At 36.8% G+C, this 26,232-nt stretch overlaps 1 protein-coding gene across 1 annotated transcript in view; it reads left to right on the top strand.

The window, feature by feature from the left end:
- NFASC (neurofascin) overlaps positions 1-26,232 on the top strand; it is a gene marked incomplete at its 5' end in the record, with an annotated part of 146,907 nt that overhangs the window by 65,286 nt on the left and 55,389 nt on the right. The window contains 12 exons of the mRNA XM_081323164.1: positions 7,641-7,752; positions 8,850-9,034; positions 11,807-11,938; positions 13,077-13,220; positions 14,757-14,868; positions 18,154-18,320; positions 19,545-19,692; positions 20,493-20,617; positions 23,531-23,692; positions 23,802-23,999; positions 24,640-24,710; positions 25,960-26,188. Coding sequence (XP_081179290.1) covers positions 7,641-7,752; positions 8,850-9,034; positions 11,807-11,938; positions 13,077-13,220; positions 14,757-14,868; positions 18,154-18,320; positions 19,545-19,692; positions 20,493-20,617; positions 23,531-23,692; positions 23,802-23,999; positions 24,640-24,710; positions 25,960-26,188 — 1,785 coding nt within the window. The remainder of the gene's footprint in view (positions 1-7,640; positions 7,753-8,849; positions 9,035-11,806; positions 11,939-13,076; positions 13,221-14,756; positions 14,869-18,153; positions 18,321-19,544; positions 19,693-20,492; positions 20,618-23,530; positions 23,693-23,801; positions 24,000-24,639; positions 24,711-25,959; positions 26,189-26,232) is intronic.

The raw sequence follows: 26,232 nt of genomic DNA, 5'->3' as shown, positions 1-26,232 counted from the left end.
AAACCCTTTTTCTCCATCACTGTTGGACATCAATAGTGATATTGACAATTCACATTTCAAATGAGGTCATCTTGTGAAATTCTGCTTTATTTATTGTCAGTTGACTGTATTGTTTCTTATGGGTATATGTATCAAAACAAAACTTTTAAGTATAGAATTCCCCAATTATTGCCAAATCTTTTCATTTGAATTTCACTTTTGGATTACATGGATGTGAGCAACACTCAGCTGCCATGTTGAAAAAGAAAAATTCTAAATATCAGTTACATTGTTTATATTTAAAATACATATCTATAATAATCACAAATAAATGGGAAAACCATGATGGATATTCTTTGCAGTAGCATTACATAATTGTTTGAATGCTTCAAAGGAATTCTGTTCACTCGTTTTGTATACTGGAAGAATCATGAATTATACATTGTTTTTCAGATATATAATCACCAGGCTTTTCTCTGGCATGCAAATTATGTGATAGTGTAGATATTTAGGAAGGGATTAATTTCTCTGGAATTAGGGAAAGAAAATTGCGAGAAAGCAATTTACTTTTATGAATGCTTGTTTGGATGTATAATCAGAGTGTCCCCCTGATCTGTGCGATACAAATTTATTTGTTTAAAGAGAAGTGCAGCAAACTGGGTACATTGTTTGTTTTAGTCTTGCACAATAAATGAGAACTCAATGTATCTTTGTTTATTGTGTATCCAAAGAACACATAGCATCTCTTGGTTTTGCTTGCAGACGGCTTTTTTTCTCATAGAATGCTCAGAATGGAGTTCCGGCACCTTTTTTGGATGGAACCTTGTAGGGTAGGCAAGGTGGGTTGTATGACATGTGTGAGTTCCGGCACCTTTTTCTTTTACAAAAAAAGCACTGCTTGCAGAGATATCTTCTTTTCATGAATTCAACCCTCATTATTTCTGACTTGGAAAATGTTCCTATACGACTAGAGGTTAGAAACTTCTTTTTAAAAAGACTTGCTATGCGAACGGTGATTAAATTATCTTTCTAAGGATATAATTGATATGTGCCGATCAATCCCATTTTCCTCCAAGAGTAATGAACTATTTTTATATATCTTTGCTTTTCATTTTTCATATAAGGGTATAATTCTCATGAGAGATGCAAACTCCAAAGTTGAAGACTCCAACGAATCCAGGGCCTTTTTTGTTGTTTGATTGCTTGCTTGATTTGATGTTATGAAATCAGACTTAAGAATGAAATATTACAGGAGTTTGGTTGATTTCCATCATTTCCTTTCAGTTGCTAGTGGACTATGTTGTGCTAGGTATTGCAGGGGGGAAAGGATGAGTGATGTGCATCAGCCACTCCTTACTCATTTTGTCTGGATTTTAGTTCATCCCAAACCAGACTGTCCAATTCTTCAATGCTTTGCCTTAGAAAACCACATTTTCCATACTTTCTACACAACTCTCCTACACAGCCTCAAAAAAACTTTTTAGGGCTTTGCATCTGTCCCAAGCAGATTTGGACTTAGCATGAAGAACTGCACCGTGCAACATTACTTCATCCCTTATAGTGTATTGATGGAAGAATGTCTAGCAAGTGAAGTAGCCTGCTGGATTCCACCCATTTCTTTTCTAACTATAGTTTTAAGAAAGATTTTTCTAGTTTCTTAATCAGCTTTGCCTCCCTTTAAAAAATCTTGAATTATATTTTGAGTAATATCTGCATTTAAATTAGACTTCTTTACTGTTATTGAGAAGTACTTTGAGAACCATTATTACAGAAATGAGGACGTGCTCATATTGTAAATAAATAGATAATAGCAAACTCAATCTGAATGTTTTTAAACACAGGTAGTCCTCTACTTACAACAGTTCATTAAGTCAGTGTTTTTCAACCACTGTTCCGCGGCACACTAGTGTGCCGCGAGATGTTGCCTGGTGTGCCGTGGGAAAAATTGAAAAGTAATTATAAAATACTTTCTTTGTGTTTATTTGATTCCTATTCAAGAGAATTACTTTATATATAGTCAATATAGGCACAGAGCTAAATTTTTTAACATTTTCTAATGGTGGAGTGCCTCGTGATTTTTTTCATGAAACAAGTGTGCCTTTGCCCAAAAAAGGTTGAAAAACACTGCATTAAGTGACCGTGCAAAGTTATGACAACACTGAAAAAGTGACCTATGATCATTTTTCACAGTTACTACCTTTGCAGCATCCCCATGATCATGTGATCAATATTCAGATGCTTGACAACTGGTTCATCTTTATGATGGTTGCTGTGTCCCAAGGTCATGTGATCCGCTTTTGCAGCCTTCTGACAAGCAAAGTGAATGGGGAAGCCAGATTCACTTAACAACCGCGTTACTAAATAAACAACTTTAGTGATTTACTTAACAACTGAGGCAACAAAAGTCATAAAATGGGTCAAAACTCACTTAAATGTCTCACTTAACAATAGAGGTTTTGGGTTCAATTGTGGTCATAAATCGAGGACTATGTACATGTGCTCATTTTCTTAGTACCTTTTTTGCAGAGTTCATTACAAAATGAAATTCAAGAATAAATACAGGTTAGATATAAAAAAGAATAAATCACAAGATTAGCTGAGCTTATCAATCAGTCTTTTGCATATTTTGTGTATGATGTAGCAGAATTTGCAAATTACGAAAAAATTCTGTTCCATTCTTGAGTTTGACAAGAGAAGGGAAAGAATAGGCTTCAGGTGGGCAGTAATAATTAAGTTTAACACACATACACACAAACACACACACATACACACCACCCACACAAGCTTCCTGCACATTTTTATACTTTCATATAATGCCTGAATTATTCCAAGATGGGAAATGTATATATGTATCTCTTGCCCCATTGATGTCCCATCATTTTTGACAAGTTCTGCAACAGAGAACTGTACTGATATTAATAGGCTCTTCTAGCAAGTTATAATTTTGGAAAATCAAGATTCTTTATGAAATGGTTAGTCTAAATCAGTGGTGGGATTCAGCCAATTTGCACCACTTCGGCAGAACTGGTAGCTAATTTTTTGTTGCCCAGGCCCAGAATGGACTTCCGGAAGCAGCATCCACACAGAGAACCAGTTGTTCACATATTTGAATCCCACCACTGCTCTAAGTAGAGCAGAGGTGTCAAACTGCCGGCCTGCAGGCCAGACATGTCATCCGGAAGCCGCACCCACCCCATTGACAGCAGTGGCAAAACCGTCCCAATACGTTGTACAACGTCATGTGACGTCGCAAGTGTGACATATCTGAAATAGAGAAAGCTCTCCTGTAGTTATTTCCTCTCCAGTTTATGGAGGATGCAGTGTCAGGGGACACAGCAAGTATATTTGCCCCTCAAATATGCTTATGCTGTGAAAAAATAGAATGTTTGGGATTAGTGTGTATTTTAGCTTTTTGCATGAAAGCATGTTTAATTTTAATCTGTGAAAACGTTCACTGACGCTGTGTCAAAACTAGAGCAACATTACTGTAGAAATTTGTTTTTGACAAAAATTAAGATTAAGCGCCTAATCCTAAAGTTAATGTTCTGTTCTTCACTCTTCTGGCTTTTTCACAAAACAGGTTTACTCATAGGAATATATGAATAATATCTCATTGGTCAGACTCATGGAATTTAGTAACATATAATCTCTTTCCATTACATTTTACACATTTTGTAAATCCAATTAAGAGGATCTATGCCATATTCACAGCTTTATACCTCTTGCCTGTTGTGATAGATACTAAGCTGACTAAATTTCATTGTTTAATTGTTAATTGTTTCAGCAATAGGTAGATTTGCAGGAAGCTTAGGGAGACAAATCTGTGTGCATAGAGTATAAGCAATAAAAGGAACAATGTTAGGATTATTCAACAGTACATACCCTATAAAAAGGTGGATGCTTTGTTAAATTACATCCATTTAGGTTGGCAAAGCTTTGAAGAAATACTTCACTTTAATTAAGCTTCAAAAGAAACACCCCCTTAAATAATTATTTGCATATCGTGTATTATTTCATCAAAGTTTTCAGTGGAAATTGAATAAGCAATTTACCTGTAAATATCTTGGGAAGTTGTCACTGGCCTATTTTATGGGCAGGAATGTATTCACCAAAATGCTGCTTGGAGATACTCTTTCTAGAACTATTCTATTTCAATGTCTTCATCTGTACATTGATCTACGGTAAATATCTGCAAAAACCTGAAGTTCAGTAGAGGAACTGCAAGAACAATTTAGCTATTTCATACAATCCCTGTTGGTTTCAAAGTCAATTGCTCTGAAAATTTCCTGCAAGGAATCATTGATTAATAAGTTCAATCAAATCTGGAAGACATTCATGAGCAATCTCATAGGAATATATGTTTTGTACCAAGTCAACTAATTGATTCATCTGACTCAAGTTTGTCTTATTAAGTAGCAGCAACTCTTTAGGTGTTGAGGCAGGAATGTTTTCTAAACTTAACTCAAAACTGTCTAGAACTGGAAACTATTGTGTGCAAAAAGAGGTACAGCAACTTTCATAGATCAATTAAGCAATTTAAACATATGCTTCAAAGATCCACACTAGTTAATTTACATCAGTAATCTATTAACTTAATTAACTAATTACACACTAGCATATTTAGTGATGCTGCCTATTTCTCCTCTGTGGTTTATGAATAAGCTTGAAAGTTTCTCTTGGCATTCTTAATAAAACTATTGATCGTAGTTCGTGTTTATGTAGGAGCTACAAAATAATTTCTGGCTCTGGGTGATTTTTTTTCCAACTCAGTTTTCTTTCCTGCATTCAAATGTATGCAAAAGAGAAAGAGAAAATTAGCATCCATATTCATAAATAGGATATTTATACAGAATTCCATGATAAAGGAATCAGTAGAAATCTGCTCTAAACCAAAAACTCAAAAGTAGATGTATCTGTGCCCCAAAGGAAGATTTAGCCCAGCATTCTAACACATAAAGATCCTCTGTTAGATGCTGTTAATTAATGATAAATTGCAAACATTTGTTTCTCTTAACACTTATTAACACAATCCTGTCAGGTTCCAAAGAGAAAAAAATCTCATGTTGCTGTCTTTTGCTTCTGGAGAAAAGGAAGAATAGAAATCTAGTAAATAAATAATTGTTTATTTGTAAGTTTTATACAAGTTTTTAACCTGTTCTGTTTGCAATTTTTTCTGTTCACCTGTCAGTTTTTTTGTAACTGTTCTGCTCAGATGTTTGTCTTAACCTTTCTGCAGCTCTTATATTTGTCCTTTGTCTTGCTTTAAATATTTCCTTGTAGTGCAGATGTGTAGTGCACATTCACATCCACAGAGCTTAGGGAAATGTCACTCTCTGTCGTAATTTTCATTTAATTAACAAAATGAGTCCATATTGAACAGCATGGAATAATTGCTTGTTGTATGACACCATTTATTCAAGATTCTTTCCACATAGCAGCTTTTTAAAAAAGATCTTATGTCAGCTGTCCTCTTGTTTTGAAACCTATTTTGATGAATTTGAATTTCATTTTTATGAAGTCAGAACTAATGGTATGGCATTTTATTTTTGCTCATCAAATTAACTGTGAATTAACTTCTTATCATGGGCAGAAATCTTTTATTTCTTTTGTTCATTTATTTTCCTTCCCCCCGGAGTTCATATTTCCTTGAGGGGGAAATCATAAGTATTATTTAGAAATATAGTTGTGATTTCTACAGTACAATATTTAGTCATAACACAAGTGCATTTTGATATTTGTGCACAAATCAAAAGCAAGAGCTCCATCCAATGATTTATTAAGGCATCCACAATGACAGTCTTTAGAACTGATTTGGAATCATGTCAGTTTCAAGTATTGTAACCTAACACAGAGATGCTTCCATTCTTCAGAGTCATTTAGATCTATGGAATTAATTATATTTTCCTTTGCATCCCATTAAATTGAGATTCAGTTAATATTAGATCTAAGTTCAATTAAGCATTTAATAAAGCCATAGTTTTGGGACCAAAAGATTTTGCCAATCTCAGAATGCTTTTGCCAATTTTGTACTTTGAATCCTTCATATTAAATCAGTAATCAGTCCTTGATTTTCAGTGCTACTTCAAGTTATAATGCTAAAGTGGATAATCAGATTCTTGATTTTTTTTTCATTCTATGTATTTTAACAAGGAATGCTAATTTGCAGCCAACAGTACAGATAATTGCTTTGTCAAAGCTTTTTATGCTCTGTGCTATAGATAAGGGACAGGTTTTTTTGTTAAAAAAAACCCTTAATTACTGGCTTTAATGTTGAGGTAGCTCCTTCTTTTTGATATTTTTTTCCTCTGAAACAGATCCTAAAAATAATCTGGATTTGCTATAGAAAGAGAATGTCAATAATTCTATCTTAAAGATCAATTGAATTGGAACCATACAGACCATGGAGGGAATATTTTAGAGGATAGACACAGCTACAAATAAGGAATGCGGTGGCTCAGTGGGTTAGGACGCTGAGCTTGTCGATCAGAAGATCGGCAGTTTGGCGGGTCGAATCCCGAGTGCCGCGTAGCAGAGTGAGCGCCTGTTACTCATCCCAGCTTCTGCCAACCTAGCAGTTCGAAAGCACGTAAAAATGCAAGTAGAAAAATAGGGACCACTCCGGTGGGAAGGTAACAGTGTTCCGTGCGCCTTTGGCATCTAGTCATGCCAGCCACATGACCACGGAGACGTCCTCGGACAAGCGCTGGCTCTTCGGCTTTGAAACGGAGATGAGCACCGGCCCCTAGAGTCGGAAACGACTAGCATGCATGTGTGGGGGAACCTTTACCTTTACCTTTATTGGGTTTTATAATGTGATTTGTTTAATGGATAGGTCCCAGAATATGCCAACTCTCTCAGGATGGCCAGAGAAAATTGTGGAGAGGCAGTCTTACAAATACCCAGCTCTTATGCCCTTTGTAATGTTTTGTGAAATATCTTGTGTAATGAAATATCTTATGAACATGCCTTTGGCTGAAGGAAGAATTCATGGCTCAGTGGAATGGCTTGCTCAATAGCTTAGTATCAAAATATGAAATTTTTCACTTGAGCAAGGATGAATCACAATCAGGTTTAAGTGAACGTCACAGTTTCCATGAGACCCAGCACATAATATTGAACATCTTATTACATAATGTTTTTAACAACATTCGATTTAATTGTTTTAGTTGTTTCTTGTAATTCATATTTTCCCACTGTAAATTTCACAAAGTAGCATTGGAATTTTATTGAATACTATAGGTAATTGTGATCTCCACAAACAGGTATAAAATGATACTTTATAAGGACATTTCTGCAGTATTTTTATTTTGAAAAAATGAAACTTTGAATTCCCTTTTTCTAAACATCAAATTTGCACGTCATTAAATTTGAAATATGGTAAATATTTATCTGTTTTGCTGTGAATAAAGTAACTTATTATTACAACTATTATTACTGTTTCATTCCATTCCATTATGTGTCTGTGCCACTGTCTGATTTTTCCACTGAAACCTTGTTCCATTTTAGCATTTTTCCAATCTCTTTGTAGATTCCCACGTCAGATCTTGGGTGTTGCAAATATTTTCTAATTTGCTTGTTTCCTATTGTCTTTCGTTTGCACACTGCCCTTTGGAGAAGGATTTACAATTCTGTATTCTTCCTCCCTCATGTCCTGATTTCAGCCCGAGGTATTTCAGAAAGACAACCCAGCTTCATGTACCCTGTTGGGACCTCAAGCAGTCAGACGGTGCTAAGAGGAGAAGACCTCTTGCTGGAATGCATTGCCTCAGGAGTGTACGTACCAGTTGGGATCAGGGAAACCATGGTTTGTCAAATATATTCTGGTCTAAATTCTTGGAGATAAAATCACATCCAGTTACTTATTGTTAATTATTTTTGGTTTGGTAAATAAAAGATAACTTCACAAGAACAAACAGGAAATAATTGAAATGATAAAATTCAAAAACATAATTTTAGTGGGATTAATCATTGATGTTTATGGGCAGGGGGAGCAAGTGATGAAAAATTGTTGTGATATACAGGCTCCAGAGCTTACACACTTGTATATAACGCAGTTCAAGTATGAAAACATGCATTGTGACATCACAGTATATGTTTCACTATTTTGTAACTATTTTGATTAGAAGTTAATGTCAACTTTGATGGCTATAAGACCATTTTTTTCCACCAAAATTTGTACTACCACCATTAAAAATGAAGCTGTGATTTCCAGTGTGGCAGTCTGAAACAACTTTTCAAGTTATTCATGTTACCCAGAAAGTCAGATAAATTGATTCATCTAGTTTGGTGTTGTTTATGCTGGTATACCTGAAGCTAAAACTCAAATACTTTGGCCACCTGATGAGAAGGAAGGACTCACTGGAGAAGAGCCTAATGCTGGGAAAGATTGAGGGCAAGAGAAAAAGGGGACGACAGAGAATGAGGTGGCTGGATGGAGTCACTGAAGCAGTAGGCGTGAGCTTAAATGGACTCCAGAAGATGATAGAGGACAGGAAGGCCTGGAGGAACGTTGTCCATAGGGTTGCGATGGGTCGGACACGACTTCACAGCTAACAACAACAAATGCTAGTATATCTCTCAAACGTTTCATAGAAAACTTTCTAACAGGATCGTATCTGAAATCTTTAGTCTCAGGAGTCAAAAAGTAACAACTTAATTTTATACATGAATATATTCAATAATTAATTTCTAGTCTCTTCTCATTGATGTCCTTGCCTCTCAAGTTGTTTGCCAGGCATTTTGAGAGAACAGGTTATTTTGAGGTCAAGTTTCCAGAAAATTTCTTTATAATACATAATTCATGTTGGAAAAATATTGGCATCAAATGCTCAAATCTTCTGGATTTTTTTTTGTTTGTTTTGTTCCTTCAGTCCAACACCAGGTATCATGTGGCACAAAAAGGGTGGTGATCTTCCATCAGGCAGGATCAAGTTGGAAAACTTTAACAAGGCTCTTCATATTGCAAATGTTTCTGAGGAAGATTCTGGGGAATATTTCTGCTTAGCTTCCAACAAAGTGGGCATTAGTCGCCATAGTATCTTGGTGAAAGTGAAAGGTATGTCACATTTACTGTGCCTTCTTATTCTCCAGAAGCTGGTAATGCAAAAGACCAGTGAAGGAGGCTTACATAGGAAACCTTTCTGGGGGCAGTCTGACCGTGTGATGGGAACGTGGTATTAGAATGCTTCCTGAGTAACAAATTACTGTTTTGAACACAAACCTACATATCTTTATTCAGCCAAGTGGAAGAAAACATAAAACTGTCATTGTTCCTTAGGTAAAGTGAATTGGGGAACAGTCAGATAAGAGAGACCATAACCCACAGCTACATAGTGGGTAGAGCAAGTGTCTTAAAAAGGAGCCTGCCTAAATTATCAGGATATAATGGTGATGGCAGACTTGCTAAATTCTGTTAATGCAGCTTTGTAATAAAGTAGAAATAGCTTATTTGGCCATGTTTCCCCTTTGGTCTACCTGGTAAGACTGATACCTTCTCTGCCATAGTGGCCAGTTTATGGAACATTCACCACCAACACCACCATCATCCTCCCCAAAGTGAGGCCAGCTTCTTTCCTTCTTATTTTTAAGAAGTCTCTCAAGACCTGGCTATGTCATCAGGCTTGGGGACCAGGGGAAGAGGCTCCCTTGCTAATCTAATCACTTGAGTGCCTTGTGCTTTCTAAACTTTTTCTAATGACCATTGTATTACATGTTTATTACTGTATATCTTTGTTATTACACTGCCAAAGTCACATCTTGTGAGATTGGTAGTTATATAAATTTGATACATAAATAAATGTAATAAACTGGCTTTCTAAGAGTTCAAAGAATGAGAAATAAGTAAAATGTATTCAAATTAAGAGACCCTTTCAAATACATTCCCATCTATATGCCCTAAAAATCAAATAATATATCACTAAATTTTTCGGGCCCTCAAAAACTAAAGGTTTCCCAAAATTCTTCCCCCTTTTCTATATATTCTCTGCAAGTAAATTAATAAGTAGCAAAAATAGAGGATCTCCAGCTGCCTTTTATTCCTGTTCCGATTAACTTGCTTTCAATATATACAGATTGTTGCTTATTTTAGGATCATCCCAATAGAATAGAATAGAATAGAATAGAATAGAATAGAATAGAATAGAATAGAATAGAATAGAATAGAATAGAATAGAATAGAATAGAATAGAATAGAATAGAATAGAATAGAATAGAATAGAATAGAATAGAGCAGAGCTGGAAGGGACCTTGAAGGTCTTCTAGTCCAGCCCCCTGCTTAAGCAGGAGAACCTATACCATCTCAGACAGGTGATTGTCTAGTTTTTTCTTAAAAATCTCCAGTGATGGAGCACCCACGATTTCTGGAGGCAAGCTGTTCCAATGGTTGATGGTCCTCACTGTCAGGAAGTTTCTCCTTTATTCCAAGTTGTTTCTCTCTTTGATCAGTTGCCAACCATTGTTTCTCATCCTTCCCTCTGGTGCTCTGGTAAACAACATGACCTCCTCTTCCTTGTGACAGCCCCTCAGATATTGGAATACTGCTTTTATGTCTTCCTTGTTTCTTCTTTTCTTTTACACTAGCAAACCCAAGTCCCGCAGCCATTCTTCATATGTTTTAGTCTCCAGGCCTTTGATCATCTTAGTTGCTCTTCTCTGAATTTTTTTTCCAAATTCTCAACATCTTTTTTGTGCTATGGTGAACCAAAATTGGCTGCAGTATTCTGGGTGTGGTCTTACTAGGGTTTTATAAAGTGGTACTAATACTTCACGTGATCTTGATTCTATGCCTCTGTTTATACAACCCAGGATTGTATTAGCTTTTTTGGCAGCTGCTACACACTGCTGCCTCATAGTCAAGTGATCATCCACTAGGACTCCAAGGTCCCTGTCACAGTTGCTGTTTTTGAGCCAGGTCTCACCTAATCTGTACTTAAACCTTTGATTTTTCCTGCCTAAATATAAAACTTTGCTTTTCTCCACATTGAAACTCATTTTGTTGGATAGGGCCCATTGTTGAAGTGTCTAGATCTTTTTGGATCCTGAGTTTGTCTTCTGGGGTGTTGGCTGCTCCTGTCAGTTTGGTGTCATCTGCAAATTTGATGAGTTCCCCTTCCATTCCCTCATCTAAGACATTTATGAAGATATTGAAGAGTACTCGGCCTAAGACAGAATCTTCTGGTACCCCACTGCTTATTTCTCTTCATGTGGATGTAGTGCCATTGAGGACTACTCGTTGAGTATGGTTTGTCAGCCAGCTGCAGATCCAGCTGGTGGTGAAGTTGTCTATTCCACCTTTTTCTAGCTTACCAAGGAGTAGGTTGTTGTCTACTTTATCAAATGCCTTACTAAAATCTAAATATACTACGTCCACAGCATTTTGCTGGTTTACTAGTTTATTAACTCTCGTTATTAAGTGAAAGGAAGCCCTTGCTTCATTTCAGCTTCCAGTCATTAGAAAAAGTGTATAAATGTATTTACAGAACATGCCATCCTTTATCCCATTTACGTGAACAGCAAAGGACGCTACTTCTGTGAAAAAAAGTGTAACTAGTCTGTAACATAATTGTGGTCACTGTGTTCCAAGCAACCTTTGTGCCTTGTACTATCTTCTAGTACTTCTCCATACAGAACTCATAATTTGTCTTCCTGTAGTCATTTCACCTTTCCTGTACCTTTCTTTCTTTCTTTCTTTCTTTCTTTCTTTCTTTCTTTCTTTCTTTCTTTCTTTCTTTCTTTCTTTCTTTCTTTTTCTTTCATATCCATATTTTCTCCAGTGGATCACCATGACAGCCATAGCATCTTTTTTATATTTATCACTTTTGTTCTAAAGCTTCCCCATATTGGTTGGATGAACCAGAGAACCTTATTTTGGCTCCTGGTGAAGATGGAAGACTGCTTTGCCGTGCCAATGGTAACCCCAAACCTTCAGTCCAGTGGCTTGTGAATGGAGAACTTCTAGAAAGTAAGCAAGAACAGAGTCTAATTATTTGAAAGATTTACAATATGTTTCTTGACCTCATTATTGTTAGAAGGGAGGTGAAGATATTGTCAAATAACTGCTGGTAATCTCCCTCCCTCCGTCCCTCCCTCCCTCCCTTCCTTCCTGTCACTCTTGACTTATGATGATTATCTGGATTAATTCTATTTTTACTGCCTCAAGTTGTAATTGCTTGAAGGGCAGGTCAAATTTTTAAATGATTGCTGATATCAACAAAGTGTGAAATATGAAATCCAGGTGATTCAATTCATTTTCTACTTTAGTCAATGCTTCTTTGCATTTTTCATTTCTGAAAGTATTTGTTTTATGCTATAAAAAATAATTGATTGTTGGCATATTTATACGCTACAGTGTATCTGTGATTCTATACCGGAGGTTAAATTGAGATGTTAAAGTGGCTTTTAAGATTGATGTTTAAATGACATTTACACAAGATCATTTGCTCTTTTTAGCTAGACCTTAAACATAACATGCACTCATAAACAAACATGGCTTACTGTGGTCTTGATATTATCATATCTTTCTATATAGATTCTCAGCCTTCTTAGGAGGTGCTGAGTTTTGCTTTTTTTCTCTCTGTTATCTCTGCCCTATGCTGCCTTTTCTTCTTCGCTTTCCCTTATAAATTTACCATATTTCTGCATTCCAAATTCTGTAAAGACATAAATCTTCCTGTCTGCATAAGCAACGGAAGTTTCCTGCTTCATTCTAAAATGTTGCTGTTCTATATAGAGACATAAAAACTTATTGAATGCTTGCAGTCCACAATAGTTTAGTAGGGCAACTCTCTGAAATAGCTAGCTATACTGTCTTAACCATTTTTCCTGCTATTTTTGTTGTTGTTGTTGTTGTTGTTGTTGTTGTTGTTGTTGTTATGTGTTCAATGAACCAGCATGACTGGAACTACTACTTTAATATGGTTCTCATCCTCAATATTTAATAATATGAATGCCCAGATCAAGAGAGAAATTCCATCCATGTTTCTTCACCTCAGATGAGATTTATTGCTTAATTTTAGATGCTTTTATAGTGTTCATTTAATATCAATTATAAAAAAAGAAATAAAAGCTATAGTTTAATTTTATGTCCATCTGATTCCAAGGTTCTGCTCCCAATCCCAGCCGTGAAGTTACTGGAGACACCGTTATGTTTCGGGACATCCAGAGTGGAAGCAGTGGTGTATATCAATGCAACGCTTCTAATGAACATGGGTATCTGTTAGCCAATGCATTTGTTAGTGTGTTGGGTAAGCACTGAACAGACAAAGTTCTCAGTTCTTTACCATTGTTCGTGCAGCTTAGCTTTAACAACCTTTAATGTAATTTCCTCTTTTTTACAATTGTTTGGTTATTAAATCATTTGTTTTTTATCAGGAAGTAATATCCATTATAGTTGTGATTGAGCAATGACTTTAAGATGGTTTGTTGAAAGAGCTATTGTATTCTGCTTTACTTAATACAATGACTCAACTCTGAATGCAAAGAAACCATGTTAAGATGTCATGGTTTACTGAAATAATAATAATCCCAACCACTGATTAAATTGTGTGAAAATTTGTTTAGGTATACAGTTCTTAAGGACAAGTTAATGTAATATTTAAAATAAAAGGAAAGTTTTTCAAACATGAAAAGAAAATATAAATATATCAAATTGTTCTTGTTACAATTTAGTGGAATTAGAAATTGATTTGTTTAAAAGCATCAGTGCAGAATTCAATGTCTGTTTCAAAATGTCTCCATACATAATTCAGGTCAAAGTGATCCATCTTCATGCATTTTGATTTATGGCATTTCATAGCCTAATATACATGTACATATTACTTTATAGTAGCAAATAAGACAACCAGAGACCCCTTGGGCTATCATTTCATTGATATTTCCTTCAGAGGAAATATAGAGAGAGATGTATCTGTCTTGAGAATAGTCCATGTGAAACTGTGTACCACAGGCAGACATCAAAACACGAAATGTTTTGTGATGTTTTATATTATGTCATCAACTGGTGTTTTTTTAAATAAAATTTTCAAAATTTCAACCCCAGGAGTCTGGGTCCTGGAATTTTCACCTAGATTCCTGAAGTTGAAATTTGGAAAATGTAATAAAAAAAATTTATGACATAAAAATTATGTCATAAAAATTGTCTGTGTTTGTGTGTATGTGTATGTATATGTATTGTGTGTCTCTCTCTGTGTGTGTATTTATACACAATACACACATATATATGCAGGTATTATATCAGACTGTAAAATGCCATAGATTATAATGGACAAAGACTTGATTATTTTCATCTGAATTATGAATGGAGATATCATAAAGAGCCAAAATTGCAGAATAATAATAATAAACTAAATCTTTCCAATCCAGTCCCATCTGAGATAGTGTCCTTGAAATTTTTCTTTAGAAAAATTTGATATATAGAAAATATATCAAAGACCCTTTTAAAGTGTACCTAGCATATGATCCCACATTTAGTTAGATAGCAGTAGAGATTCCAACTAGAGCCACAGGCTTTATTTAATTTTAAAATAGGTTCTTCCTTTTTATAATTGTCTTCGGTAGACAACAGATTACCAACTAGCCTTGGTTTGGATTAATGAGTCATCTTCCTAGGTTTTTTTTAATTTCATTTTAGTTTTTGCCTTTAAAGTATTTGAAAGGTTCGGGCAAAATCTAACCAATCAAAAACCTAAATCTCGAAATTCAAAATTGGTATAGAATGTTTGCAGTAAAGCAAAATAACAGTGCTGACTAGTTTACACACCATGCGTTTTTGTCTTTTTAAGATGTTGTTCCTCGGATCCTTGCCCCTCGTAACCAGCTGATCAAAGTGATTCAAAACAACCGGACTCTTCTGGACTGTCCGTTCTTTGGATCCCCAATCCCTACATTACGATGGTGAGAATTTTATTATTACCACACCATCTTTTTTAGTACCGTATTTTTCGGACCATAAGACGCACTTTCCCCTCCCCAAAAGTGTGGGGGGGGGAAACGAGGGTGCGTCTTATAGTCCAAAGGTGTGGTAACCCAGGACGCCTTTGACTCAGGAACTGGGCGGGCTGGCTGGAAAAGCTGGAGCGGATCTCCCATTTGGTCTGCGCAGGGAAAGCGGGACCAATTGGAGGAGAAGCTGCAGCCAGAGGCACAGTCTGTGATTTTTTACAGGCTGGGGTCTGGGCAACATAGCGCTGGACAATGGAAGGGAGGGAGGGAAGAGACAAAGAAGGAGGAAAGAAAGGAAGGAAAGAAGGAAGGAAGGAAGAGACAATGGGAGAGAGGGAGGAAGCAGGGCACCCACCCCAGTCCCACCCCCCCTCCACCAGAGACCCATGGATTCCCCCACACACATAGGCTCCCTGCAATCTTGAGTGATGACTCCCCCTCAACTTTGCTTGTCAAAAGTTGCAAAAAGTGATCACATGACCCTGTGACCGTAATAAGTATGAATCAGTTGCTAAGCATCCAAATGTAAATCACATGACCCTGGGGATGCTGCAACACTCATAAGTGGGAAAAAGGGTCATAAGTCACTTTTTTCAGTGCCGTCGTAACTTCGGTCACTAAGCGAATTATTGTAAGTCGAGGACTACCTGTACTTTATCATTTTTTTTCCTTTTTTTTTTGGTCAAGTTTTTGACACCTTGTTGGGCGACTGATGGTACTCAGACATTGCCTTATCCTAAAAGTGGTACAATGGGTGAAAAGGTTGAAAAGCCCTGCCCCAGAACATTTGTTTGGGGTTCTCATGCGCTCGCTTACTGTCCGCTGCTGTTCTCATGCTGTGGATTGCTGTGTGTTCGGGGGAAGTCCCGCCTCCTGGAGTCTCAATGTCAGTCAGTCAGGTCACATGATCGGCACAGCGCACACCTCTCCTGCATGTGTGTGTGTGTGTGACACTGACAGACTGACAGGATTAGAACATTGAGACAGGAGGCAGCTAGGTACGGTACCAGGTAACGTCCCGGCCGGGACTATGTGATGCAGCACAGTGCCCTGACAGGCAGGCAAGGAGCTTGTCATGGCAGGAGAGACACACATAGTCTCTCCTGCCATGCAAAGCCCTGCCTGTCAGGTTGGTTGGTGCCCTTTAATAGTAATACCAAGCGGTATGAGTCAAATTACAGTACTGATGTGTGTGGTAATATGTCTCTCATAAGAACTGACAGTTCTTTACTACTCTATTTTCCTCAGAAAAACACCATTTCTCTAACGGTACAAAATGTCAAAGATGAAAAGATTAGCATATAAAATTCCGTTTAAACTGGAGGTAGTAAAATATGCAAAAGAACATGGAAACAGAGCAGCGGAGAGACATTTTGGGCCACCTCCAACTGAAAAAATGATAAGAGAATGGAGAAAACAGGAGGATCAGCTGCAAAAACTTGATAAAATTAAGCACACTTTTCGTGGGCACGCTGAAAAATGGCCACAGTTAGTAGTGGACATGAAAGAATGGATCACATGTCACCGGAATATGAGCTTCTCACTTTCTACAAAAATGATCATCTATGAAGCCAAACGCATTGCTGTAGAGAAAGGCATTAAGGATTTTACTGGCTCACCATCATGGTGCTACAGATTTATGAGGAGAAGCGGCCTTGCTATGCGCACCAAAACTAGAATTGCACAAAAAATGCCACAAGAATATGAATCGAAGATTCTGTCTTTTCATAAATTTGTAATTGATGCTAGGAAAAAAATGATTTTCCAATGGACCAGATTGGGAATATGGATGAAGTCCCACTAACCTTTGATGTGCCATCTAATAAGACGGTTGACCTCAAAGGTGCCAAAACAATAACCTTGAAAACCTCAGGACATGAGAAAGCACATTACACTGCTGTGTTGTCCTGCTGTGCTGAGGGCACCAAATTGCCACTAATGCTAATTTTCAAAAGGAAAACCTTTCCAAAAGATGTTATTCCACGAGGAGTTGTTGTGCATGTTCATGAAAAAGGATGGATGATGAAAATGGAATGAAAGTATGGATTGAAAAAGTGTGCTCCAAATGTCCTGGAGGACTTCTGAAAAAATCTGCTTTATTAGTGCTTGACCAGTTCAGAGCACATATTAGTGAAACAACAAAAAACAAGATTTAAAGAGGTGAAGACTCATCTAGCTGTAATTCCTGGGGGTCTTACCAGCCAGTTGCAACCTCTTGACGTTTCAGTCAACAAACCATTTAAAGTCTTTATGAGAGAAGTGTGGAACAAATGGATGGCTGCTGGGAATCATGATCTGACTCCTACTGGACGAATGAAGAGGCCCACTATCACTCAAGTTTGTGAATGGGTTAAAACATCATGGCAGTCAGTGAAGGAGGAAATCGCTGCACGGTCATTCAAAAAATGTGGCATTAGCAATGTCTTAGATGGAACTGAAGATAATATCATATATGAAGATAGCGAAGAAAGTGATATAAGTGATTGTGAGCAACAGAGCTTCATAAATTCTGACACTAGTGATGATGAGTTTTTAGGGTTTCCAGAAAACTAGAAAAGTGCTTGAGCCTCTAAGTCTTTCCTCATTTGTTAATGGAAGTGATGATGGTTCTTAACACCACTGTTGAGTTTACGCTGTTAAACATTACCGTATTTTGCTTTATTATAATAAATATTTTAGTATACCGGTACTATTTGTTTCAGAATATTTTTTTTCTTGTTTTCCTGCTCTAAAAACTGGGTGCGTCTTATGGTCAGGTGCGTCTTACGGTCCGAAAAATATGGTATATATCCATTTTTTACATTATTTATATTACTGTTAATAAATAACACAAAAACATTTTTTTAAAATTAGAAGATTTCCAAGTTACTAATATGCATTGGAAGGATAAGGTAGCCATTATTAAAAGTAGATTATCAAAATTTATATATCCTTCAAATAAATCAATAGACCAGCTGGAGAAGCTAAGGGAGAAATTTCTTTAGTGCAGGGGTGTCCAAAGTTTTGGCTTGCCTGGGCCACACTGAATGAAGAAGAATTGTCTTGGGCCACATATAAAATATATAATATCAATAATGTATATAAACCACATAATAATGTTAAAAGTCTATGATCTTGTGAGGCCACATTACTAACTATCTAGGGCCTCATGCAGACTGTGGGCCACATGGGTTGGACCCACCTGCTTTAGTGGTCTGTATACTGAATATTTAAAATGATTTATTCTTGTTTCATGAGGTTTAAGAATGGCCAGGGAAGTACACTGCATGGTGGCAACTATAAAGCACATGAGAATGGAACTTTGGAAATCATCAGGGCTCGGAAAGAAGACCAGGGAACTTACACCTGTGTGGCTACCAATCTTCTGGGCAAAGCACAGAACCAGGTTCGTTTGGAAATAAAAGGTAAGGTGGCTTCTGCTTCAGCAAACCACAGGTATTTTCCAAATAGTGGGGTGAGATTCTTTTTCCATCCATAGCATATATCCCACGTATAAAGAAAGTGTAATGTTTAGTGAAGCTTAAGTTGGAAATTGGAAAGAAGAGGAATAATGTGCATTAAATTACAGCTAAATGGATCACTCCACTTGTAAGTTCTATAAACCTTTGCCACTTGTTGAACACTGGACCAAAGATCCTCAAACTTGCAAAACAAATGACCTAATACTCTGCAAGCTAATACAATTTCCATGCTATTTATCTAAACATTATGAGGTGTTTCTTGAGCTTGACAACAGAAATAGAAATGCCAGAAGCTTCAGCTGGAACCTATCATTCAGCCTTATTTCATTACCCAGTTCATGGATACCCATGAGAGAATAAAAGGAATGCAGAAAAGGAGGAGGAGGAGGAGGAGGAGGAGGAGGAGGAGGAGGAGGAGGAGGAGGAGGAAGAAGAAGAAGAAGAAGAAGAAGAAGAAGAAGAAGAAGAAGAAGAAGAAGAAGAAGAAGAAGAAGAAGAAGAAGAAGAAGAAGAAGAAGAAGAAGAAGAAGAAGAAGAAGAAGAAGAAGAAGAAGAAGAAGAAGAAGAAGAAGAAGAAGAAGAAGAAGAAGAAGATTAAGGAGCGGTTCAAAAACTGAATAAAGAGAAACAAACCAAAAGAAGGAACTAAATAAGTGCATTGTTTACACTGCACTTTCCTTAGATTTTTTGGTTCTGAGCAGATGCTATGTATTGCAAAGAAGGATTAGGCAAGAACAACAAAGAATTCTTGCTGGTTTATCTGAAAGATTGGTGACCTATGGCTTGTGTCCTTGTCATACTAATTTGGGATGAAACCTATTGCCATCTGTGGGGTTGAATCTCTTGAGCTGAAATACACCTCCAAGGTACTAGGGTGTGCATTAAAATGTGCCTGGTGAATACAAGAAGGATTGCAGGGCCTAACGGTGGATTTATAAGTATCAGAGAAAATAAATGATAGAAATGGAGATGTTTAGAGATTTATCGTCATTTATTCCTTGATGAATAAAGCAATAGTAGACTATCTGTCAGTGTTATATTCTTTTATTAGATTCTATTTCCTAGTAAATTCATTCCCTTTAAACATCTTGAAGAGATTAGTTTGAGGAGTAGGAATAAATTAAACAATTCACTAATAATCCTAGGCTATTACTTAACTCTTTGCAGATCCCACTAGGATCACAGAGGGTCCCAAAGATGCTATACCAAAGAAAGGTTCTACAATTCACTTAATGTGCCTGACAAGACATGACCCCACATTACGGCTTACAGTTTCCTGGCTTAAAGATGATATTCCCCTCTACTTTGGAAACAGGTCAGTTTCATCTTTCTTTTATATTTCTCAAAATTTTAGCCTATTGAGCTTCTCTAGGATACAAGTAATTATTATAGAATTTTCCCATTTTCATTGTGAGAATTACATCTATTGCTATTTTAAAGAGGAGTAAATTGATGATGGAAAAGTTGTAATAACAAAGGTCAGGTTTTGTATACAGAAATAGAAGGAGCAATAAATAGCTGAAAAAATGTTGGATATCTATGGTTAAAAATTATGTTGCAAAATTGATGATTTTTTTTCCACCAGAAGTTACTGATTCTTTTACTTGCTCATTTAAAGCACCACTTACTTCTGAAAAAAACATGTTTATGTATACGTGTAATTCTTTTTACATTTTTGATGCCTTCAATTTTATCTTTATCATTTAAAATAGAGAATGTATATATCTCCAAAACAGTACAATATGTTTTCTAGACTGAGCTTGTTGGTTTGTAACTTTAAAACTAAACCATTTTTTTAAAATTATCTACTTAGTAAAAATGAAGTAACACTTTCCTTTTTAAATTCTCAGAAGTTCAGTCTCTTTAATGAAAGTTAATGAGCTTTTATTTATCAGGCTAAAACTGTTTTCAGGTCATAAAAAAAAGCTCAGAAAACCTATCTAATTAATTAATTGATAGATAGATAGATAGATAGATAGATAGATAGATAGATAGATAGATAGATAGATAGATAGATAGATAGATAGATAGATAGCTGTCATTTATCCATTCATGCTTTTCTAAGAGAGGTGTGTTCCCATAGTGTTTTTACTTGTAATGCTTCTCCACTGAAAGGATGAAGAAAGAAGAAGATGGTTTGACTATACATGGAGTATCAGAAAAAGATCAAGGATATTATACCTGTGTGGCTAGCACCGAACTAGACAAGGATGTTGCCAGAGCCCATCTCACTGTACTTGGTAAATCTTGCTTTCAAATGTCTTGAATTTGAGGTGCATTTTAAGTATTGTAGACCACTTATTTAGGCAAAAGTTATGACTTGTTTCCCTGGATTATAGAAGATGGAATATACAGCAAAAAAGAAACAATCTTAATTCTTTAAAAATAGAATATTCTATTAACCAAGTTCAACTGGCTGACTTATTTTCATTATTTACTGATTTAAAATAATCCTGCTTGAACACAATAATTATGAGTCCTAACCGTGAAAAATGAAGATGTGTCTCTCAAAACTAATCAAACACAGTAGTTCCTTTATATTTCAGTCTTCTCTGTAAGCTAGTGAGAGATGCAAAAAATAATTTAAATGTGTTTAGAAGTCTCTTCAAAGTACTGGTTTGATTTAAAACTTAATTTAAAATATGGGTTAGTCAATCTTTTGTCTTTGTACCAAGTTTTTTGTTTGTACAACCTTTTGTCTTTGTACAAGAGTTTGGATATGTGCATGCACATTTATTTGACATTTACCTAAACTGACTGATAACAAAGGAACACCTATATTTCATTTCTTTCCTTTCCTCATCCTTATCCCTTTCAGCAATTCTGAGTTCTCACTCTCATTATCAGAAGGATATAAGCTATGTTGTTCCCACCAGCCAGATGATCAAATAGTCTGTTACTGGTTAGAGGCCTGGTTGCTTGGTTTTGTGCCACAGGAAACCTGCAATCTGTTTTCTGTCAACCAAAAGAATGATCTTAGATTGCAGGTGGTTCACCCATGGTTTAAAAGCTATACTATAATTCTTCAATTACTCATGTTTAACTATTGACCCTAACTCTCTAAACAGCTAATATCTTACTTTGCAGCTCCTTCTACTGTTAACCGTATGACCCCACCTGCAGGTAATCAGTACTAATCCATAAATCTCTTTGATTTTTTTTTGTTGCTGCTTATTCATTGCAATAACTTTAATTAAAGTTCTACTGAAAGTATAACTAGGGTTGGGCTACGCATCCCTCAGCAGTAGTCATACCTGCCACAAGTGGGAAGAGGTCTTGACTTCTGTTGTACACCTTGCTGTATAGAGTGTAAAAGTAAATGAACATACTACTAGGAGTCATTAAACTACAACTTAGTTTAGGCTGCTAGGATGAATGTACATCTCTGATATTGACAATGTTTTTTCTCTCTTCCCTGTATGAATGTTTGCATTTACTTTAAGTTTTCTTGTTTGTAGCAGGGAGATGACAAATTTTTATCATCCTTTTTAATCCATATATTTTGCTGGATCTCCAAAGCTATCTTTTCGAAACCTTTATGGAACAGTAATGCCAATTGCAAGTGGGGGGGAATGATTCTCTTAATTGTTGTAGCATGAAGAAGTTGCCTGCTTCCCGTACTACAGCCAGATTCAGGAAGAGCTATTAGTGGCATTGTTAGAATGTGGAAAACATTTTCAAATTCAGACTATTTTGCAGTTGGAACAAGCCACATTTTGAAAGCGTTTCAAATTTTGAGCCACTCTGACTCAGATTCAAAACACCAGGTGTTTCAAATTCAAAAACAATTCTAAAATGCTTAAACATCCAGATTGGGATGGAAAAATGGGAAGTTTTAAATTTGAAACAGTTTTAATTTAAAATGTTTTTCTACATCCCTATACAGTTGATAAAGAGAAATGCAACAGATCCATAAGGGCGGATCAAAAATGATGCTGCAGTAGTAACAGCCATTTGATTTTATATTAAGAGGCAAATAAAAACATTTTTGTTTTATAATCTTATTAGGCAAATTTGTGCCATGTATTTTAGTATGTTCTTATTCCATTTGTGGCAATTTCAAGTTCTGTTGTTTACATTTTTCTTTTTACTTCCATGTATCAGAGTAACAATCCCTAAATTCTTACCAGTTATTTCTCTAAAATCTAAAACTGTGTCTAAATGATTGATTCGAAAATCCTTACTCTGATGGTGGAGAGCCTTCAGCCTAATTTATCCATGCCACAGAATTTTATAAAATTTGAAACAAAGAATGGATTTCAAGGTTGCCAGGTGGATGCCATTTTGCATCCACTCCCCTATAAAATTCTCTCTGGGAAAAAAAAGTAGCATATCCTGGAGAATTATCTACTCAGATTACTTTTGGTGTGAGAGTGAATTCTATACTGTAATTAGTATCAGCCTGTTCTGTTCCCCCCTCCTGGAGTACAAACAAACAGACAAGCAGGCACAACTAGTAAGAGTTACAGGCTTTAGTTAATTGCCTTCTGATAAGGCCTTGGCAGCAAAATAGGCTCATTACCTCAAACGTCAGGTGGAATGAGATAGCGTCCAAACAAACAGTCCAGAAGCAGATGTACAGAAGCATTGCCAAGAATTCAGACCAGGGTTTCAAACAAGAAGCAGAGTTCCAAAGATGTGATCAGAAGTTGTTTAAACTATTGTTCGTCACAAAGTTCTGAGAGCAGCCACACGCCCTTTTGTACCTTATGGGGTGTGGCTCAATGACTCAGCTACTCCCTGGCCCTCCTACTCAACCTACGTTGCTGCAAACACTTGGCCCTGCGTCTTTGTCAAGGGTCTAGCCATGAGTCATCATCACTAGACTGTATTTGCTGCAGCTGCTTGAGTTCCGTCCCAGCCTGGCTCCCAGCCTGGCTACTCCCAGGCTGCTCCTCTCGGCCTTCAGATGGAGACGGAGGCCTTGCCAGAGAGGAGGGCCCTGGAGAGGGGGGCCTTGCCAGTTCCTCCCCATCATCCTCAGAGTCCTCTTCCTCAGTTAGGACAGGTGCGGGGGTCGGGGCCACAACACTGCCTGAAGTAATAACATTTGTTTTGATATCCAGTTCCCATCTTTTTCTGTGACAAGTTTAGACTTGACCCTATTATCATGTACAACATAGAGACATGAACCTTAGTGGAAAGTCTAAAAGGACTGGGACCTTCACGACTTATTAGAGAAACTTATATTTTGCATATTGTTTTGCTGGTAGCACGTCCAGAACGTCCCCGTGACCTTGAACTAACAGACCTTGCTGAAAAGAGTGTGCGGTTAACTTGGATTCCTGGTGATGACAACAACAGCCCAATCACAGGTGAGTGAAATGATACCATTCACGCTTTGTTCGTTGTTTGTATTTCAAGATAACGTACTTACCAGTAATTGCATAGCAAATTAGGGGATCCCACTTTTCTGTCTTCTAGATTATATTGTGGAATTTGAGGAGGATAAATTCCAACCTGGAACTTGGCATAACCATTCCCGTTACCCAGGAAATGTGAACTCTGCCATCTTGCGCCTTGCACCCTATGTCAACTACCAGTTCCGAGTAATAGCTGTGAATGATGTAGGAAGCAGTTATCCCAGTCTGCCTTCTGAACGATACCATACAAATGGGGCACGTAAGTTCTAACTGGTTGAATTCATGTATACTCTTAGAATGAAAAAAAGCTTGAAAAAATCTGAAATGACAATGCGGACACAAACATGGCAGATGTAGCAAGTGGTAAATACTCCTGAGAAAGAGGCTTATTTGCAGATACATTATACTATTCCATTGTTAGATGTACATGGAAAACTTTTTTGCTAATGTATGAAATTTCTCTGAGAGATTCAGTAGTCTACCAAATATCTTCATGCTGGTCAGTTTTCTGATTGTAATATCATCAATTAAGTGTACACTTGGAATTTGAGGTTTAGGATTGGAAACAATAAAATGTTGCAAATCTCGTGTCCAATAATACAAATATATTTTCCTTGTCATATTGATCCTATTTTATACTATACTCCATTTTCAAATTATTAAATGCCTGCAGATAATAACTATTAGGACCGTAGTAGCTGAAATGGTTGCCTAACTTACTCTTTTATTGAAATCAACTTATACTGTCTAATTGACTGGCTTCTGGATTTTATGTGTAATTAAAAATATGTGGGCCATGTAAATGCATCAGCATTGTATTTTGTCTATAAACAATGGGGTATTGCTTAAAAAGATAGAGACAAATATTATTGTTTGCTCACTATTTACCTTTATTTCAGGCCCAGAATTTAACCCTTCAGGAGTTAAAGGAGCAGGAACAGCAAAAAATAATATGGTTATATCATGGACGGTGAGTTATCCTGAGAGAAGCTGCTTGTTTATAACATGTGCATTTCTACCATAAATTATCTTCGTTCCAAGGCTTTTCTACAAAGTGTGGTATTAAAACATATCACCAAGAAAGGTGGCACAAAGGAGAATCAAAATATATTGTTCTAGGCTTTATATGCTTTACAACATAGACCAGGGGTCTTCAAACTTGGCCCTTTTATGACTTGTAGACTTCAACTCCCAGAATCTCTCAGCCAGCACTGGCTGAGGGATTCTGAGAGTTGAAGTCCACAAGTGATAAAAGGACCAAGTTTGAAGACCCCTTAGACCAGACATGTCAAACGTGCGACGTCATGTGACGTCACGCAACGTATTGGAGCATTTTTGCCTTTGCCGGCAATGGGGTGGGCGTGGCTTCCGGATGATGCATCCAGCCCGTGGGCCGGCAGTTTGACACCCCTGCCTTAGACCTACTCTTGGAGATGAAAATAGTCACAACTGGAAAAGATTCTGAAACAGCTGGAGATTTTTTTTCTTCTTCCTCTAATTCATGGGTGTCAGGCTCGATCTTGTCACATGATGTATCATGATGGTTTTTTGCCTTTGTGGAGTCGGGGTGGGCATGGCCTAATGTGATGCATCCGGCCCGTAGGCCCCCAGTTTGACACCTCTGTTCTAGCTCCATAGCCCTGTTGTAAATTCTGCCTATTGATCTTTAATGTGGCTATTGAATTCTTCATGTGCTGTTGCTATTTATTGTCTTTCCACAATGACTCCAAATACTGTACAATTGATTTATAATCTTAAGAATAATAGTGTGGTATTGAATATTAAAGCACTATAAAATATTCATATCACAACTAAAACATAAAAGGAAAAGGCAAGCCTTAATTTGTATCTAAAATAAACCATTTTTCTTTGTATATGCTCTTTTTAATGCAATTTTAATACTTTATTTTATATGTAACTTTCTAACTTTTTATATATGAAGACTTTTAACTTAACATTTGAGCCAAGATATATTTTGAGACAAACATTTGCAGATTATGTGAATTGTGTTCCTGCCTGTGGTCTAGTGAATTCCAATTTGGCAAATCAGCCAAATTTTGCCTGACTAATTTCTTTTGCATTCCAAGTTAACCTGTTTTTAGATCTGTTGTGGTGCTGAATCTCCAACAGTCATACAGAAGATCTTGAAAGAGATATGTTATACAGGGTTAGCCCCTGATAGTCTAAGTCATAATTGTCTTCTTTCTTTCATTCTCTAGCCATTAAATGCAACTCAAGTGTATGGCCCCAATCTTAGATACATTGTGAAATGGAGAAGAAGAGACACACGGGAGAGTTGGAACAACCGAACTGTAAAGGGTGATGTCAGTCAGTATACCGTCGCGCCAACACCCATCTATACACCATACGAGATCAAAGTACAAGCTTTAAATGATTATGGGATTGCCATGGAACCAGACATCGTAATTGGCTACTCAGGGGAAGATTGTGAGTATTCCCATAGTCTCAGAAAATTGGAAATAGAGAAGGCA

This window comes from Vipera berus (genome assembly GCF_964194415.1).
Source record: "Vipera berus genome assembly, chromosome: 3".
Classification (NCBI taxonomy): domain Eukaryota; kingdom Metazoa; phylum Chordata; class Lepidosauria; order Squamata; family Viperidae; genus Vipera; species Vipera berus.
This window is presented reverse-complemented; position numbering and strand designations above follow the sequence as displayed.